Here is an 18,192-nt window from a genome sequence, read left to right as displayed (position 1 = left end):
ACTGTATGTTGCACGCCCGTCTGAATTATGTTGCACAGTGCGTTTGTTTATGTTGCATCGGGATCTCACAAAATTTGTGTTTTGTCACGCTTCGTCAGTAAACAAAAAAAAAATAATAAAACGTTTTCACTTTGAACAAAAATCTTAAAATAAATGGAAAATTTTTGGTTTAAGTGCTAATAAATAGGAATAAGATTAGTTGAACTCAATAGTTAACAAATCATGATTTACAATCTGTATATTTTCGACAAATTTGGCACCCTTCTGTACTACGGTGAATGGAACCGGTTGAAGCAATCCGGAATCACCAAGGATGAAGTAAGTGAACTATACTCAAATCAGTCTTTTACGACTTTCCATAAACCTAACACTTATTTTAGGAAGCAAAGCTGATGTACGGGATGCTGTTTTCGTTGAAATCTTTTGTTAACAAAATTTCCCCCATCGATCCGAAGGAGGGATTCCTTTACTACAAAACCAATAAGTACGCACTGCACTACGTGGAGGTATCCTCGGGGCTGAAGTTCGTGCTCAACACGGACAACACCGCTTCCGGCATAAAGGAGTTCCTGCTGCAGCTGTACAGTAAGGTCTGAACAAGAACAAGAAAATGCATTCATTTCGTCACATTTTTTAACAGAACTTTGTCTCATGATTTGTCATGATTTTGTTATGATTTTTTAATTTTTTTTTTTCATGAACTTTACAATTGTATTATGATTTTGACTCAGTTTTGTCATAAAATTGATATAAATTCGTCATGATCATGTCAAAAGTTTATAATAATTTTATAACAATAAAGAAAATCAAATATGTTTCAGATTTGGGTGGAATACGTAGTCCGGAACCCGTTGTGGACAATTGGAACTCCTGTGACCTCCGAGCTGTTCAAAACAAAGTTGGACGAGTTTGTAACCCAATCGTCGCTCTTTGGATCAAAGGTAGTATAAAAACAGAAATATTTTCATAAAAACAAACTCAAAACACATTTCCAATTTGTGGATTTAAACTTTATGTTTTTTTACGAATATAAGTATTTTATTGCTTTCAAATTTGATGGAAAACTATCTATCACTACATATAAGTTTTTCTTCTGACATGGTTAGCTAAGTCTAATTGTTCTTGTTCCGAAAGCACTGAGTTCATCTGGGTTTGGAAAAAGTGGTCCTCAGATCCTTTTATCCGGGGGATTAACCTTTGTTTGTTTGTTTAAGAAAGTTGGCACGCAAAGAGCGATTCTCTAGACTCGCCGTTTGGAGTGCTGCTTGATCCACTTTTGGATGTTTTGCAAATGGATCTGACGTGAAGCGATGACCGAGCCGGGATCTTTTTCGTTTGCGGCACGTAAATCGATGTGGTGTGCACCTTCCGGAATCAAAATCACCGTGATGCTGGGATTATTTGAACGCAGGACACCACCTCCGGACCACGGATCCATCAGCCCGTTGCTGAACACGATGTTCGATGCGTCACTGGAACAAAAGTCCGGTTAAAAGTTATGAAGATCAAAGAGGATTATAGAAGTGGCACTCACTCCAAATATTGTCCACCGTAGATGGCAAGAGCAGCCTTGTTGCGAGGTCGCACCCCGAACTGTTTGAAACAATTGTCCGAGTACTTTTTATCGTCCCACGGCTGCTTCGGAAACATATCCTTGCCGGGTCCCTTGGCACACATTGGCATGTACATTTCGGTGCAGGACTGGAAGTTCCATCCCTGGTCTCCCATCTTGCTGTCGTAGGCCGATGCGATGTTCAGACACTTGGTCGTTCCGGTGTAGTTGGTGTAGATACTCAAGGCATCTTGCAGATGGTTTATCAGCTCTAGTCCGGTGTAGTTCTGCGCCAGACGCCCACAGAACTCTCTCACTGGATATGCCGGAACTGGGGCCAGGAAGGTGCTATTGTAAGGATAATTGATCATAGCCAGGTTCCCGTAAACGTCATTCATATAATCGAAAAACGTTCCAGTGATGTCTTCGGCTTTTGTAACATTGTTACAAAACTTGAACTTATCCTGCAACGTTTTCAATCCCTCGGCTGTTGAAGAATAATTTCGGAGGGCATCCCAAGACCTTGCGATATTTGAAGCACACTCTTCTTTGTAAGCCGTTTTAAAAACCGTGGTCAAGATCTGATTGAAAATGCCACAATCGGTATAGAACTGCCGAATTGGTGCCGAAGCAGCAATGGCCCCATTCACCAAGTGGGGATACTTCATACGGATCCAGGCAGCCAACATCCCACCGTACGAACCACCGAAAGCTATCACTGGCCGATTCCGACGACCCGGAACAATGGGATTAATCTCAGTTAGCAAATGGGCGAAATCTGCCAGCGCTTGTTCCGACGACAGGTAACCCAGGTGTTTCGGGGACTCGTAGGAAGCATTCCCAAACGGAAGCGTCTTGCCGTAGAATCGATGTTCGGCAAAAACGAGCGAAGCCTTCAATTTAGGAGCAATCTCCCACATGAAACCAGTGTTCTGAGCGAACAGTTCAATGTCACCCTCATTTCCGGTGTAGAATAGAATTGGACCAGATCCGGTTGGGTCGTAGGTGTCGTTGATCAGATACCTAAAACATAAAAAAAAGTCGATTCATTTTTAATTGAATTAACAAGCAATCTCTTTTAAAGATCAACCGACTGGAGGGATGACTCACCTTAACTTAAAAGTGAGGCTGTCATTGACGTAGCTAAAGTGGTCCAAAGGCACATCGAGAAACTTGATCTGGTACTGGTAATTGGTACCTGTGGACATTCCCAGTAGACAGAGTATGGTGACGCCCACTAGGATGGACACATCCTGTCGGAACATTTTTGGGATCGGATCTGAAACAAAACTAAGGAATCTAGACCGGTTAGAACTCATTTACATAATCAACCGGCTCACAGAATTTGCTACAAATTCTCTGCTCAACCAATATTTTATTCGGTTGATAGTTTGTTGTTATCTTATTCGTAATTATCACAACAAATGCTTACCTTTTGTCCGCCTGTTATTCTGACCACCAGACGCAAAAGATAGTAGCGAAATGTGGCGTTCCAGCGGCTGGAAGAATGCTTACAGGCAGCCCAGGCCCAGCTGATAACTACTTATCGCGATGAGTGACCTTTTTGTTGCACGTTTTCAGGTTTTGTCGCGCTCGGGATCTGGGTTGCCAGGTGCCCAGATTTGTCTGTAAAACCAAGACTTTTGGCCCTTCGTCCAGATATTGGTCAGACACAGATTTTGCCCAGATTTTTGCTGAGAGTGCCCAGATTTTACAGACTTTCAAAATTGACAGATAAAATCAATATTAATGTATCAGATTTGATATGTAAGTGGCAGACTAGACTAAAATCTGACTTGTATTCTTTGATATGACCAATCAATCGTTTTTTAAATAAGATCGGCATGGTAGGTGGTAGGAAAAAGTGTTTGTTATGTAGTTATCAACACGAAAATAACCCGTACACCATAGCATAAACACACCTCAAACCCCCCCGCTCACACACGATTCGCCAAATTTAATTTCTTGTTTAGTACCAAATTTGTGATTTTCCTTATGCACAGACACACACAGACTTTTTTTCAAAATTGCCCAGATTTTTCATCCTCAACACCTGGCATCCCTGCTCGGGATGAGTGTCGTAACATTGTTGGAAAGCCGTGTTGCAGAGGTGGGCGATATTGTGCAGATCCGTGTAAAATAATTCTCTACTATACAAAAAAGCTTAACAATTTTTATGTAAAAAGTTGCAAATTCATTTATTAGTCTATTATAAGCAGCAAATCTTATTGAATAACCGCATGCGGACGACCATTTTGATGACTGAAAATTTCTGATAAAATAGGTCGTGGACTGTACTTTTGCAAGGAAAAACAGCTCTTTTCGATACTGTTTCCAATCTTCGCTTTTCAGCACTAAATCAAATAAATTAAATTGAAATGACAAAGATGACCTAAATTACAAAGTTAATCAAAACGACCAAATGACAAAAATGACAAAAATGACAAAAATGACAAAAATGACAAAAATGACAAAAATGACAAAAATGACAAAAATGACAAAAATGACAAAAATGACAAAAATGACAAAAATGACAAAAATGACAAAAATGACAAAAATGACAAAAATGACAAAAATGACAAAAATGACAAAAATGACAAAAATGACAAAAATGACAAAAATGACAAAAATGACAAAAATGACAAAAATGACAAAAATGACAAAAATGACAAAAATGACAAAAATGACAAAAATGACAAAAATGACAAAAATGACAAAAATGACAAAAATGACAAAAATGACAAAAATGACAAAAATGACAAAAATGACAAAAATGACAAAAATGACAAAAATGACAAAAATGACAAAAATGACAAAAATGACAAAAATGACAAAAATGACAAAAATGACAAAAATGACAAAAATGACAAAAATGACAAAAATGACAAAAATGACAAAAATGACAAAAATGACAAAAATGACAAAAATGACAAAAATGACAAAAATGACAAAAATGACAAAAATGACAAAAATGACAAAAATGACAAAAATGACAAAAATGACAAAAATGACAAAAATGACAAAAATGACAAAAATGACAAAAATGACAAAAATGACAAAAATGACAAAAATGACAAAAATGACAAAAATGACAAAAATGACAAAAATGACAAAAATGACAAAAATGACAAAAATGACAAAAATGACAAAAATGACAAAAATGACAAAAATGACAAAAATGACAAAAATGACAAAAATGACAAAAATGACAAAAATGACAAAAATGACAAAAATGACAAAAATGACAAAAATGACAAAAATGACAAAAATGACAAAAATGACAAAAATGACAAAAATGACAAAAATGACAAAAATGACAAAAATGACAAAAATGACAAAAATGACAAAAATGACAAAAATGACAAAAATGACAAAAATGACAAAAATGACAAAAATGACAAAAATGACAAAAATGACAAAAATGACAAAAATGACAAAAATGACAAAAATGACAAAAATGACAAAAATGACAAAAATGACAAAAATGACAAAAATGACAAAAATGACAAAAATGACAAAAATGACAAAAATGACAAAAATGACAAAAATGACAAAAATGACAAAAATGACAAAAATGACAAAAATGACAAAAATGACAAAAATGACAAAAATGACAAAAATGACAAAAATGACAAAAATGACAAAAATGACAAAAATGACAAAAATGACAAAAATGACAAAAATGACAAAAATGACAAAAATGACAAAAATGACAAAAATGACAAAAATGACAAAAATGACAAAAATGACAAAAATGACAAAAATGACAAAAATGACAAAAATGACAAAAATGACAAAAATGACAAAAATGACAAAAATGACAAAAATGACAAAAATGACAAAAATGACAAAAATGACAAAAATGACAAAAATGACAAAAATGACAAAAATGACAATAATGACAAAAATGACAAAAATGACAAAAATGACAAAAATGACAAAAATGACAAAAATGACAAAAATGACAAAAATGACAAAAATGACAAAAATGACAAAAATGACAAAAATGACAAAAATGACAAAAATGACAAAAATGACAAAAATGACAAAAATGACAAAAATGACAAAAATGACAAAAATGACAAAAATGACCAAAATGACAAAAATGACAAAAATGACAAAAATGACAAAAATGACAAAAATGACCAAAACGACCAAAATGACCAATATGACCGAAATGACCATAATGACCATAATGACAAAAATGACCATAATGACCATAATGACCAAAATGACCAAAATGACCAGAATGACCAAAATGACTATTATGACCTAAATGGCCAAAATGACCAAAATGACCAAAATGACCAAAATGAACAAAATGACCAAAATGACAAAAATGACTAAAATGACCAAAATGACCAAAATGACCATAATGACAAAAATGACCAAAATGACCAAAATGACCAAAATGACCATAATGACCATAATGACCAAAATGACCAAAATGAACAAAATGACCAAAATGACCAAAATGACAAAAATGACAAAAATGACAAAAATGACAAAAATGACAAAAATGACAAAAATGACAAAAATGACAAAAATGACAAAAATGACAAAAATGACAAAAATGACAAAAATGACAAAAATGACAAAAATGACAAAAATGACAAAAATGACAAAAATGACAAAAATGACAAAAATGACAAAAATGACAAAAATGACAAAAATGACAAAAATGACAAAAATGACAAAAATGACAAAAATGACAAAAATGACAAAAATGACCAAAATGACCAAAATGACAAAAATGACAAAAATGACAAAAATGACAAAAATGACAAAAATGACAAAAATGACAAAAATGACAAAAATGACCAAAACGACCAAAATGACCAATATGACCGAAATGACCATAATGACCATAATGACAAAAATGACCATAATGACCATAATGACCAAAATGACCAAAATGACCAGAATGACTATTATGACCTAAATGGCCAAAATGACCAAAATGACCAAAATGACCAAAATGAACAAAATGACCAAAATGACAAAAATGACTAAAATGACCAAAATGACCAAAATGACAAAAATGACAAAAATGACAAAAATGACAAAAATGACAAGAATGACAAAAATGACAAAAATGACAAAAATGACAAAAATGACAAAAATGACAAAAATGACAAAAATGACAAAAATGACAAAAATGACAAAAATGACAAAAATGACAAAAATGACAAAAATGACAAAAATGACAAAAATGACAAAAATGACAAAAATGACAAAAATGACAAAAATGACAAAAATGACAAAAATGACAAAAATGACAAAAATGACCAAAATGACAAAAATGACAAAAATGACAAAAATGACAAAAATGACAAAAATGACCAAAATGACAAAAATGACAAAAATGACAAAAATGACAAAAATGACAAAAATGACAAAAATGACCAAAACGACCAAAATGACCATAATGACAATAATGACAAAAATGACCATAATGACCATAATGACCAAAATGACCAAAATGAACAAAATGACCAAAATGACAAAAATGACTAAAATGACCAAAATGACCAAAATGACCATAATGACAAAAATGACCAAAATGACCAAAATGACCAAAATGACCATAATGACCATAATGACCAAAATGACCAAAATGAACAAAATGACCAAAATGACAAAAATGACAAAAATGACAAAAATGACAAAAATGACAAAAATGACAACAATGACAAAAATGACAAAAATGACAAAAATGACAAAAATGACAAAAATGACAAAAATGACAAAAATGACAAAAATGACAAAAATGACAAAAATGACAAAAATGACAAAAATGACAAAAATGACAAAAATGACAAAAATGACAAAAATGACAAAAATGACAAAAATGACAAAAATGACAAAAATGACAAAAATGACAAAAATGACAAGAATGACAAAAATGACAAAAATGACAAAAATGACAAAAATGACAAAAATGACAAAAATGACAAAAATGACAAAAATGACAAAAATGACAAAAATGACAAAAATGACAAAAATGACAAAAATGACAAAAATGACAAAAATGACAAAAATAACAAAAATCTAAAAAAATTCAAAATTAAGTTCGGTTTAATTTAATTTTTTTTTATTGTTAATTCTTTTTCCTTATTTTCTATTGTCGTTACTTTTCAATTCGGCAGAACCCATTTATGACGCCTGGACGTTATTCATCCCCTATGACTTGGAGAAGAAAGAGCAGAACATCATCCAAACGCTCTTAGATTTTACATGCGTTCGCATCGATTTCAATTCTGCTAGAAGTCGACTACGTAGCGAGAATGTAAAATTGAAGTAGAAATGAGCTTTTGATCAAAGCTGAAGTGACATTGGGATTGTCAGATCGGTTGTTTTTGTTCCGTTTTATGTTTTCGTCTTCCCTTCTTGGGGAGTTGAAAAGCTCCACTCCACCGAAAGCTCACAGCTTGTCAGTCAGTCGGGAAAATTCTTAAAAGCTAACACACAAAGAGCAAATTTGAGAGAGAATCAAGGGAATCGAGTGTTGAAAGCTCACATCTCCCGGTTCCGTGTCGGGATGAGTCAAACGAATTTCCCAAATCTTCACAACATAAGGACGGGAGCCACAGAAAACGTTGACTTTGGTCAGTTCCGACCGAGCTTTTCTCCGCGCAGCACACACAGCACTGCACGGGGCACTGCAAATCCTTCGAAGGCGAAAAACAATTTTTAACAGCAACTTTTCCTCCTGATTCTGCTGCTGATGGCAGCAGCAACATATTTTGGTTTTTTTTCTCTCGTTCCCGGAATGTGATGGGAAAAATCAGTGCATTTGCCCCCGATCGTTGAACCTTGTTGGTGCTGAAACCTTGTTTTTGGGTTTTTGGAATAGTTTTTTGGGAAACGGGTTGTCGTTTTGTAGTGAAATGTGGAATTAGTAGTTTGGAAGCTGTAGATTTTCGGTATGAAATAAGTTTGGAATCGTGTGTGTATGTGTTGTGGATTTTTGTATTTTCTGATCAGGGGATTTCAAAACGCAGAAATTCCTGGGAAAAGGGTTTTTAATGGTTGATCGAGCTGTGCCGCGATAGATCGAAACGTGTTTGGATTTAAGCTGCCAATGAGGGTGGACTACTTGGACCGAAAAAAGTTTTCGGACATGAAAATGGATTACTGAATATGGTAATCTAGTTGCAGAAAAAGCGTCCAAATGCGACATATTTGGATTTTCTTCGAGGAACGTAAGCCAGATTAGGTTCGTGTGTGGAAAATATTGCCGGAAAATGGAGTGCAAGTGAATATTTGAGGCATCAAAAGGTGAAGAAATAGTAAGAATTTTCATCTTTTCTGAAGCTGAAAAATTGATCGGTCAGTGGCAGCAGGAAAATTAATTGAAAATTTTTCACCCATCTGCGAGTGCGAGTGAGAACAGCTTTGGATACAGAGCAAGAGAGCAGTACGGAAAATGCGTAGAAAATTTTGTGACACACGACTTCGAGCATCCTCATCATCTGGGGGAGCAACCGGGAGAGTCTAGTTCTTCTGTCAAAAAATCCTTTCGCAAGCATCAAGCAACGGACTTTTCCTGCCAAACAACATTCAAAACATCGAGTGAGAGAGCAGAAGGAAGAAAGACAAACTCACGAAAAAAAAACAACAGAGAGGGAGCGAGGTCCTTTCACTTAACCACAAGTTCTCTCGTTCTCAAAGTTTTCCTTCCACAAGGAAGACGCGAAAAACACACCACATGTGAAATCCATCACTCGGAAAAGTAACAAAACTCTGTGAAAGCTCGCGTGCTCAGTAATTCCTTCAAGTGTCGGCGAGAGCACGTGTGCCAGCTGAACATTGATGTGTCAGTTTCATTCGGAATCAGACGGAAGAAAAAGTACTCCCCGGATCGATAAGGTGTAGAAACAAAAGACCACAAGCAATTTCCGGAAAAATATAAACAATGATAGCGCAACGGAATCAAGAAGTATCTCCCTTCCCCACCCAACTTCTAAACCCAACGGCTGATGATCCAGTGAAGTGAATGTGAAACAACTGAAGAAGAATGAAAGTTTACCCCTCCAAATTCATTTATCATTGATCTATGCTACAGCAGAAACAAAGACAAAAACTAGACCTGGTGGTTTGTTAAATTTTTAATCCCACTTGCGTGCTATCAGTCAAGTTGAATGTAGCACAACTAACAGAGAAAAAAACCAAATAAACCAACAAAAGTAGAAGATTGAAAAAAAAAAAACAATCATCAGTAGTTAGCTGTTAGTTATTTTTTTGGTTCTTAATTGAAGTGTTCTACGACGAACGACCAGCAGACGGGAATAGTGGTCCCCGAGCAAATTTACCTATCCATCGGAAGGAAATCGGTGGTGTCTTCAAACAAGAAGAAAAAAAGGAGAAAACGGCAGCCAGACACGAGCAGCAGCACCTGGACTAATCATCATGATTTTAATTGCTGGTGTCGATAACTACATGAACGGTAGGTATTTTTTTCTCAAGTGGGTTGGGTCGGGAAATATTATGTGTTCACTTGGCCCGGTGCGATTCTGAGAAGTCTATCGCTGTTTAGGAGGGCTCTTTCCCAATCTAATAAGCCAGAAATGGTCCTTTTGATAGTTTCAAAAGCTCATGGGAGCATTATAATGCCACTATCCACTTTCTCTTGAATCGACAAATTCAACGACAATCATTCAGTAGTGATTCGAAATCTAAGAACTTTTCCTCATTTAAAATATCTTTGGCAATATAAATTTCCAAAACTTAAAAATATGGTGTTGAAACTCCTCTTGTCCTATTGGGCGATCGTATTCCCTCTTAGCTATTAAAGGGCGAACACAAAATTATAGCGACACATTCAATAGGGCATAACTGTTTTACCATTCGGTAAATATCAACCAAATTTTGCAAACTTTCTCATTGATGTGCGTTGTTTACGTGCTGCCAAACTCGAAGTCGTGTTTTTCGATTCGACGAAAATGGAGGTGAACCAACGCAAGTCGAGAAAACAAATTCTTTCCGAACATCTGGAATTTTCTGACATGTCGCAACCGGAAAGGTGAAGCGGATGATTAAAGCAATTTGAAGAATTTGAAGATTTGGCTAAAAAGATCGGCATGTCGCAGAGCTAAGTCCAGAATTCAAAGAAGAGAGCTGTACTACATACATACAAGGTAGAGAACTTCTCAAATCGCGATGAGTGGCAACAATCGACGGCTAAAACTCGGGCACGGAAGATCTGCGAGAAGATGCTGACAAAATATGGCTGCTGTGTGATGGGCGACGAAACGTGTATAAAAGCCGATTTTAAGCAAATTCCGGGGTTAGAGTTTTTCACCGGCAAGAGCAAGTTCGATGTGGACGACAAATTCAAGAAGAAGAAAATGTCGAAGTTCACCTCAAAATATCTCGTTTGGCAGGCCATTTGTTTTGCGGACTAAGGAGTGAGCCTTTCGTGACAAAAGGCACAGTAAATGGAGAGATCTACATATCTGAGTGCCTCGAGAAGCGCCTTTTGCCGTTCTTGCAGTAGTACGACGAAGCTCCGCTATTTTGGCCAGATATGGCATCATGCCACTATTCTAAAATTGTCCTGGAGTGGTATGAGGCCAAATCTGTCCAGTTTGTTCCAAAGGACATGAACCTGTCAAACGGCCCGGAACTGTGCCCAGTGGAGCAGTACTGGGCAATAATATAGCGGGAAATTCGAAAGAGCAAGAAGACATTCAAAGACGAGAAGAACATGTTGAAAAAATGGAAAACAAACTGAAAAACTGGTACCGGATGACACTGTAAAGACTTTGATGGAGGACATCGACCGAAAATGCTTTCAATTTTACACTCAAGGCTCCATCGACTTATTTTTTCTTTTGATTTTTGAACTAAATGTATGTATAAAACTACCCTGGAATTTTGGTTTGATTCAAAACATTATAAAAAATTGGCATGGCATTTACCTGAGTTGGGCAACACTCCAACATTATTGATCTCTAGATACTAGAGAGCTTAGTTATGTTAGCGATTGCTATCGCTGATGTTGAAAGATTGCCTCTCATAAATGTCTCTCATGGTGAGAGAGCAAAGATACTGGGATGCCACAGTCAGTAACCTTACATAATGGGATTCTTCGAGAGAGAACTGGATTGGTTAGTCACAGTCATTAAACTTCCAGTCCAGGTCGCAGGATTCCGTTCTTATACCGTATTTGTTTATGCCGAGTGGTGCACTAGTGTTGCACTGGTGCACCACTAGGTGCTGTCAAACTGTTTGTTTATTCGGACGGTGTTGCACTGGTTTTGACCTGGTGGAGTTTTGCTTACGGACGGTGGCCCACCGATAATTTTGCCAGTGTTGCGAGAGAGCGTGTGAGTGAGTGAGGTAGCAATACACTGGCGACGATTTGTGTTTGTTTTTGTCGGGTACGGTGGAACACTGATCGAGGGGAGAAAACAAATACAGTATTAGTGTCCCACGAATTGGGTCCCAAACGGCTGACGAAATCGGGTGAGCAGGAAGCAACAATGGGTCATCAAATTGACCAGCGATGGCGGAGCAGAACAAAGGCCGATAAACGAATCGATATTTCGGGAGCAAAAAGAACGTCCGTTCGCGCGAATAGGTTTTGAAAAGTTCCTTCCAAAGTTATTTGGGCCCACTACACCCAAAAATCATACTTTACTCCAGTAGTGATATTTCTTGGAAGCGGAATTATCGACATAAGATTCTATGCCGGGCCGGTACTAACAAGTTTTTCCTTCGCTGTCATTGTTCTGTCAGCGTAATCGCATTGAATATGTCTGAAATGAACCAAACAAAACATATCCCATATCTCATTACAAGACAAAGCTGGATGGAAACAATCAACCAGCAAGGATATTGTCGAATGATGGAGCGCCGGGGTTTTGTGGTACACAGTTAGAAAAATCAACGTAGATTTACATACAAAAACATGGGTAGAAAAGAAATTGACTTTTAGCTTGCGAAAAACGGCATATTCCATGGAAGTTTTGCTAAGTATTCAATGCTGTTGTTTTTCCCGATTCAAAATCATCATCGAGTTCCTGCAAAGGAATGTTATTAGTTTTAAAATATGATGTTGTTTTAAGCCATTCAACTAGAACTGGCGACCTTCGCTTCAACTGGACTTCTAATCCGCAACTGCTAGCTGCCTGGTTGCCGGATTGCCCGGATATTTAATGCAAAATTGGCTAACAGTCTGGCACGGCCCGGTCGCCCAGATTTCATTGAAAAATACCCGGATTTTGCCCGGACATATGAACTTTATTTGGTTAATGAAACGAGAAAAAAACAAATTGTGTTGTAAAATAATTTTTATTTAGGCCTTCATAACGAATTTTTTCGAGCACTTTTTAAAAAATAATCATGATAGGTTTTTCGGAAGCCTTAAATACGATTGAAAATTTGTCAAAAGTTTTGACAAAAAAAATTTTTTTTTTATTTTTTAAAAATTTTTGACTAAATTTTCCCGGATATTGTCGCCGTCAATTTTTTGTCGTCAATTTCGAAATCAAATGTCCGGATTTTGCCAGGTTTTTTGTATAAAATTGCCCGAATTTTTCGGGTCCGTACATGTGCTGTTAAAATTCTGGCAAACTTAATCTATCTATCTATCTATCTATCCAAGGAGTAATTTTATCAAGTGTGGCTACTCCTCCTCGATACACATCATTAGATCCCAGGCTCAACACCTTCGGATGGATGTTTAGCTGTTTTTGTAACTTTTTAATATAAGTAATATTCAACTTTTTATCAATTGTTCAGTTTTAGGGACAATTCTTGTGAAAAATGAAAAGACCACTCGATGAAAATTCTAGTTTCCAATGTCTTAGAAGCATTCGATGGGTGATTTTCAATGATCGGTTGAACGTAAATTTCACACAGGTCATTCTTTTTGGATAAATTAACAAAATGCACATCATTGGTTTGTGATGACATTTTTTACCACACTCATGTTTATCGGCCATTTCTCATTTTAAATTATGTTTTTGAGCTTCCAAAGGCAGCATATAAGAAGCTATCAAATGCGTATTTTCGCTTTGCCCATAATGAACCAATCATTGTTAACAAAACAACCCAAGCAACCAAAAGTCCCATAAAACAGTTACAAAAACGCTTACTCAGCCCCATCATTGATATGAAGTACGTTCTATGCAGCTCAAAATTTAAGTTCTTATTGATACTTTCAAGTTCCAAAAAAGTCTTAATGATCTTCTATTCAGCTTCCAGCGGCCTCTTAATTCAGCTTCCATAAAATCTATTGATTGTTTACTGTGTTCTGTAACGGTGCCGCCATGATACCACGCGCCGGATTTCAAACTCGACAAATTGCTCAATTGCTACAACACGCTACCACGAGACCACGCCTAGATGTTGTTCTAACTGAAACTAAAACTCGAAGAGGTGATTTGATTTTGAAAGCACATCAATGCACTTTTTGTGACTTATCAAATCCCGTTTGAGCACTTTTGTGCCCTTTATGCGACTTATCAAATCCCGTATTGAGCACTTTTGTGCCCTTTATGTGACTTAAGTCCCGTATAACGTACGTATAGATCACTTTTGCAGCTTTCTAGTTCGTTAATGAGCACATATAGTTCCCTAATGGGAATTGGGCAAAACTAGTCACATATAACGTACATATTAATCACTTTTGCAACTTTCAAGAGCATTAATGAGTACATAAATTCACTAAAGGGAATTGGGCAGTTAATTCTCTTTGTCAGCCAATATGTAACTTTCAATGCCTTCATTCAAGTAAATATGTGACTTTTGGTTGCTTGGGAAGATCTAAAAACGCTACGAACTTATCTCCCAACCCAATAGAATCCATCTTTAAATATAACCAAATGTTTTCTATCCTACAATAATGCTGCAATGTAATAAATTGAAAATTATTTAAAAGCAAGCTCCCCACTATCGATTTTAGTGTAGCATATCATCGTTATTGTGAAACCACATCCTAGTTAGGTTAGGTACTGAATAGGTACAATGCTCGACTGCCTCAAATTTCCCATTTGAGGGAAAAAGTTTGTCGCACGTCGTCGTCGTCGTCGTCCCCACATGCAAAGGAGACATATGTACATACGCACACACACTCAGGCGAACGAACAGGACACGCACCATATGGAAACACCACACTTGCATCCAATAAGGCAGGGCTCCAGGGACAAAAAAACCTGGCGGACCCAGATTGTTGCGTAGGTTTTCAAGAGGTCGTTTTACAGGGGGAAATCCCTATTTTGCGTAAGCCTATTCAAATGAAGTGAAGTTGAAAGCTGATAGATTGGGACCTTTTGAAAAAACACTTGTTATTTTCCGTACAATTATAACGGCCTGTTGGGACCGACCGTGTTCCGAACTACGCCGCAAGGAACGCGCCGATCCTCGGCTAAAGTGGCCACTGTCTTCTTGACTTGCTTGAGTGGAAACCGGAGTGTTATTTATTCATGGAAATATGACTCATTTTACGGCGATAAATTTTAATATTTATGATATCTAAAAGAGGAGTCTCAGGACGACGACTAGGTATAGAGGAGCTTTGACGGACGGACATATGTGCTCATGTATGCTTCTAATGGTGGCTCCATAGAGTTCGTTTTTCCGATACCTACTCTCTCTAGTCTAGCGACGGAAATGGTCACCATTATTTGTCCAAGGGGTGCTAGAAAGTGGCGATACGGAAAATTTACCAACGGGCACACAAGTCTAATAGTACGTTTGGGGAAAAAATTTGAACCTCGTCGTTTTCCAATACCTTCACGCTGTACTGTGGAGGGGGAAGACTTTCAATTCATACATTTTTCAGAACCCAGCACGTGTGTAATGATGGCAAAAGAGCTGAGCTAGTAATGGTTCAATGAATGGAAGCCCAATTTTTACGATCTAAGAAGTGCTGGGTTGAATTGTGGTTGTGGTTTTCCTCCATGCAAGTTGAAGATAATCTAAATTTTAATCTAAACGGTTGATAAGAAAAAATGAAAAAAAAAAAACAAAACGAAAATGGAGCTAGAACTATTTATTTATTCCATTCTAACCGAGATTTCAAAATCAAAATGGATAAACGCCCAGATTTTATCGAAACAAAACTAATGTTGCCAATGTCTAGACTCCATGCCTGGCGAAACGATTCCAATTAGCATGCGGTCCATAGCTATCCAACGTTGTTCCATTTGCAAAGATTTTATCTTTCTTTTTCTCTCTCTCCCATTTGCATATTGCAGTTTCCATGGAAACCACGACGGTCCTCGGAGCGGCCCTCGGCTTCATCGCTCTGATGCTGGTGCTGTTCCTCTACATCAACCGGAAGTGGTGCTTCGCGACGCCGGGGACATTTCTGTGCTGCGACGAGAACACGCTACCCGCAAAAACCGTGCACACAATCCGTGAGTAGTTTTTTTTTGGTTTAATTTTGGTCCGAAATATTTGGTTTTTTTTTTCAAATACTTTTTTATGGAATTTCAAACTGCCCTGAATTTCGCCTAATATAAATTTATTGGCTACTTAATTGTCAAATATTAAAAATGAAACAACTGTTCAGTGGTTTCGAAATATTGACGTTACAATGCATTGCACAATGGAGATTTTTTTTCATTAAAAAAAGTACCTATTCCTGTGTCGATCGCCTAAACTGTACTAAATTCTGGAAAACTATCATTTCTTATGCAATAAAAACACGAGGAATCGATTGGTCTACACCGCTTTCTGATAAAATTTTTGAATTCCGTTTGTAGCAATCTACCTTATGGTTTTTTAAACTTGATTCATCGAAATATAGGAGCAAACATTTTTTGGAAATGTAAAATTTGAATTGAACATTGCTGATGTGACGCAAAAAAACCACTTGGAATCTTTGTTTTGAAACGATATTTAAGTACAAAAAAAAACGAATTTCTTAAATGTTACCTTTGAGTCTAAAACTTTAGCTGAAACAAAATTTTCTCTAAAAAATGCTTTTTTTCTATTTTTTTCTATCATAAAGTCATTAATATTAGCAATACCGTTGATCTTCCGAAAAAACAAAATTCGGATGATCGGTAGCAAATTTATTCATCTTTAATATGCAAAAAAGAGATTTCGAATTCACGTTATGCAGTCACTGATATTGGAATTTGAGTACAAGTACCTTTTTTAATTTTTCCCAAATTTCATATCAAAAACTGTTCTACTGAGATTTTTTTAGTTTTCATTTTCGGATTCAGCACCCGATTTCACATTGAAAGTGATCTTCAGTTTACTTTGTTTAAAAATTCTGTAAACTAGTGTTATTATAAATTTTCTCATATTTTTTTTACTAATAAAAAGAAAAAAGTCAGCGACTGAATATTCCTATTTGGATTATTCGAAGGAAAAGAGGTATTTGATGCTTTGCTGACAAACCCCACCAAACTCGATAAAATACCTGATTTCAAGAAGAGATTTTAGGTGCGTTTATTTCCTTTGAACAAATAACATACAACATGTTACATTTGTGCGCTAGGAAGCATTTGAGCCTATTGCTGTTGTGCTCTTTGTTAACTGTTCGGGGGTTTATTGCATACTCAAAGGCGGTTATTGCGCTCACTGTAAATTACGATTTAAAGGTACCTTTAGGTATACGGGATATTTAGGTAAGGTATTGAAAATTTTGTTTTGTAAGTTGTATTTCTTTCGTATTTCTTGTATAAGATACGGTAAACAAACTTCATATCCTGAAACAAACAATTTCATTTTTCTGATTAAATAGCTCTCATAAAAAAAGAGTACATTTCGTAAAATTTCACAAAAAGAAGAGTACGCCCATTTTTCGATCGAAAAAGAGTACATGTACTTTTAAAAGAGTACGTATGGTAACCCTAGTGTAGACCATTCGATTCCTCGTGTTTTTTTCTACATAAAGAATGCTTGTTTTTTTTCAAGCGAGACGTTCTTGCCTGAATTGGGTACCTTTTTTGGGTACCTTTTTTGGTCATTTTAAAAAACATCGTAGTTAAATATATTTACACACTTTATCTTTCTCCTGTGGTTAGAACGATTTCGTCCTGTATTTCAAACAGCTGAAAATGACAGGAGGTTCTCAGGATAGAAAAACACTACAGGAAAAAAAAACTTTCAAAATCACCAGTTGGTTCGAAATTTTTTCCTCCTGTGATTTGCAGGAAGTTTCGAATTTTTCCTGTAGCCTCAAGGCTGCTTTCTCACGAGATTAACATGAAATTGAGGTATTCATTATATTTCAATTTACAACAATATATTTCGATTTACAACAATATTTAGTTGATGTTTAGATGAGAAATTGATCAATAATGGATAATTGGTTAAAATTTGAGCTAAATCTGGCAATGGGAAGGGATTGCACTGAATTTCAAGTGTGAAGGGATTCTGAAACATTGTGCACTAGACTGAGTCGATTTGGGGTCATTTTGGAATTTCTCAAACCCTGGGGCCTAAAAAGCTTCGTCTTGGTCCAAAACTCATCCATGATTTTTTGCAAAAATTTTAAGTAACGTTTACATGAGTAAATTTGAACTTTTAGGTTTGTATGGGAAAATTGAATATTTTGTACTGAAAAATCAACATCATTTTTGTTTCGTCTGTGGAACCGAGCCAGCTGATGGTTTTTGCGCCAATTTATAAAAATCCTAAAGGAAATTTTTCCGCTGAACAACTTTGTCGAA

At 36.2% G+C, this 18,192-nt stretch overlaps 3 protein-coding genes across 4 annotated transcripts in view; 2 read left to right on the top strand and 1 right to left on the bottom strand.

Moving 5' to 3' along the window:
- Window positions 1-85: 85 nt before the first annotated feature.
- Window positions 86-1,105, top strand: LOC129750475 (trafficking protein particle complex subunit 1). Its single transcript, XM_055745458.1, has 3 exons — window positions 86-318; window positions 381-590; window positions 822-1,105. The coding sequence occupies exons 1-3, from the start codon at window positions 223-225 to the stop codon at window positions 948-950; spliced, it is 435 nt and encodes a 144-aa protein (XP_055601433.1). The 5' UTR covers window positions 86-222; the 3' UTR covers window positions 951-1,105.
- On the bottom strand, window positions 996-3,120 carry LOC129750433 (lysosomal Pro-X carboxypeptidase). 2 transcript variants are annotated; one of them, XM_055745455.1, is made up of 4 exons: window positions 2,985-3,120; window positions 2,663-2,842; window positions 1,535-2,575; window positions 996-1,472 (listed from the first exon to the last, which is right to left on the bottom strand). In XM_055745455.1, exons 2-4 carry the CDS (start codon window positions 2,815-2,817, stop codon window positions 1,241-1,243), a joined length of 1,428 nt encoding a protein of 475 aa, XP_055601430.1. In that variant the 5' UTR covers window positions 2,818-2,842; window positions 2,985-3,120; the 3' UTR covers window positions 996-1,240. The 2 variants fall into 2 exon arrangements, with proteins under 2 accessions (XP_055601430.1, XP_055601431.1); XM_055745456.1 differs by having other exon boundaries at window positions 2,663-2,831; window positions 2,985-3,108.
- Window positions 3,121-8,178: 5,058 nt separating this feature from the next.
- LOC129749392 (uncharacterized) overlaps window positions 8,179-18,192 on the top strand; it is a 30,293-nt gene continuing 20,279 nt past the window's right edge. Inside the window, exons 1-2 of the mRNA XM_055744361.1 lie at window positions 8,179-10,001; window positions 15,760-15,921. Of these exons, the coding sequence (XP_055600336.1) occupies window positions 9,965-10,001; window positions 15,760-15,921 (199 nt within the window). The 5' untranslated portion in view covers window positions 8,179-9,964. The remainder of the gene's footprint in view (window positions 10,002-15,759; window positions 15,922-18,192) is intronic.

This window comes from Uranotaenia lowii, chromosome 1, assembly GCF_029784155.1.
Source record: "Uranotaenia lowii strain MFRU-FL chromosome 1, ASM2978415v1, whole genome shotgun sequence".
NCBI classification, from domain to species: Eukaryota; Metazoa; Arthropoda; class Insecta; order Diptera; family Culicidae; genus Uranotaenia; species Uranotaenia lowii.
Note: the sequence above shows the minus strand (reverse complement) of the source record. Positions and strands in the feature narration are given on the sequence as shown.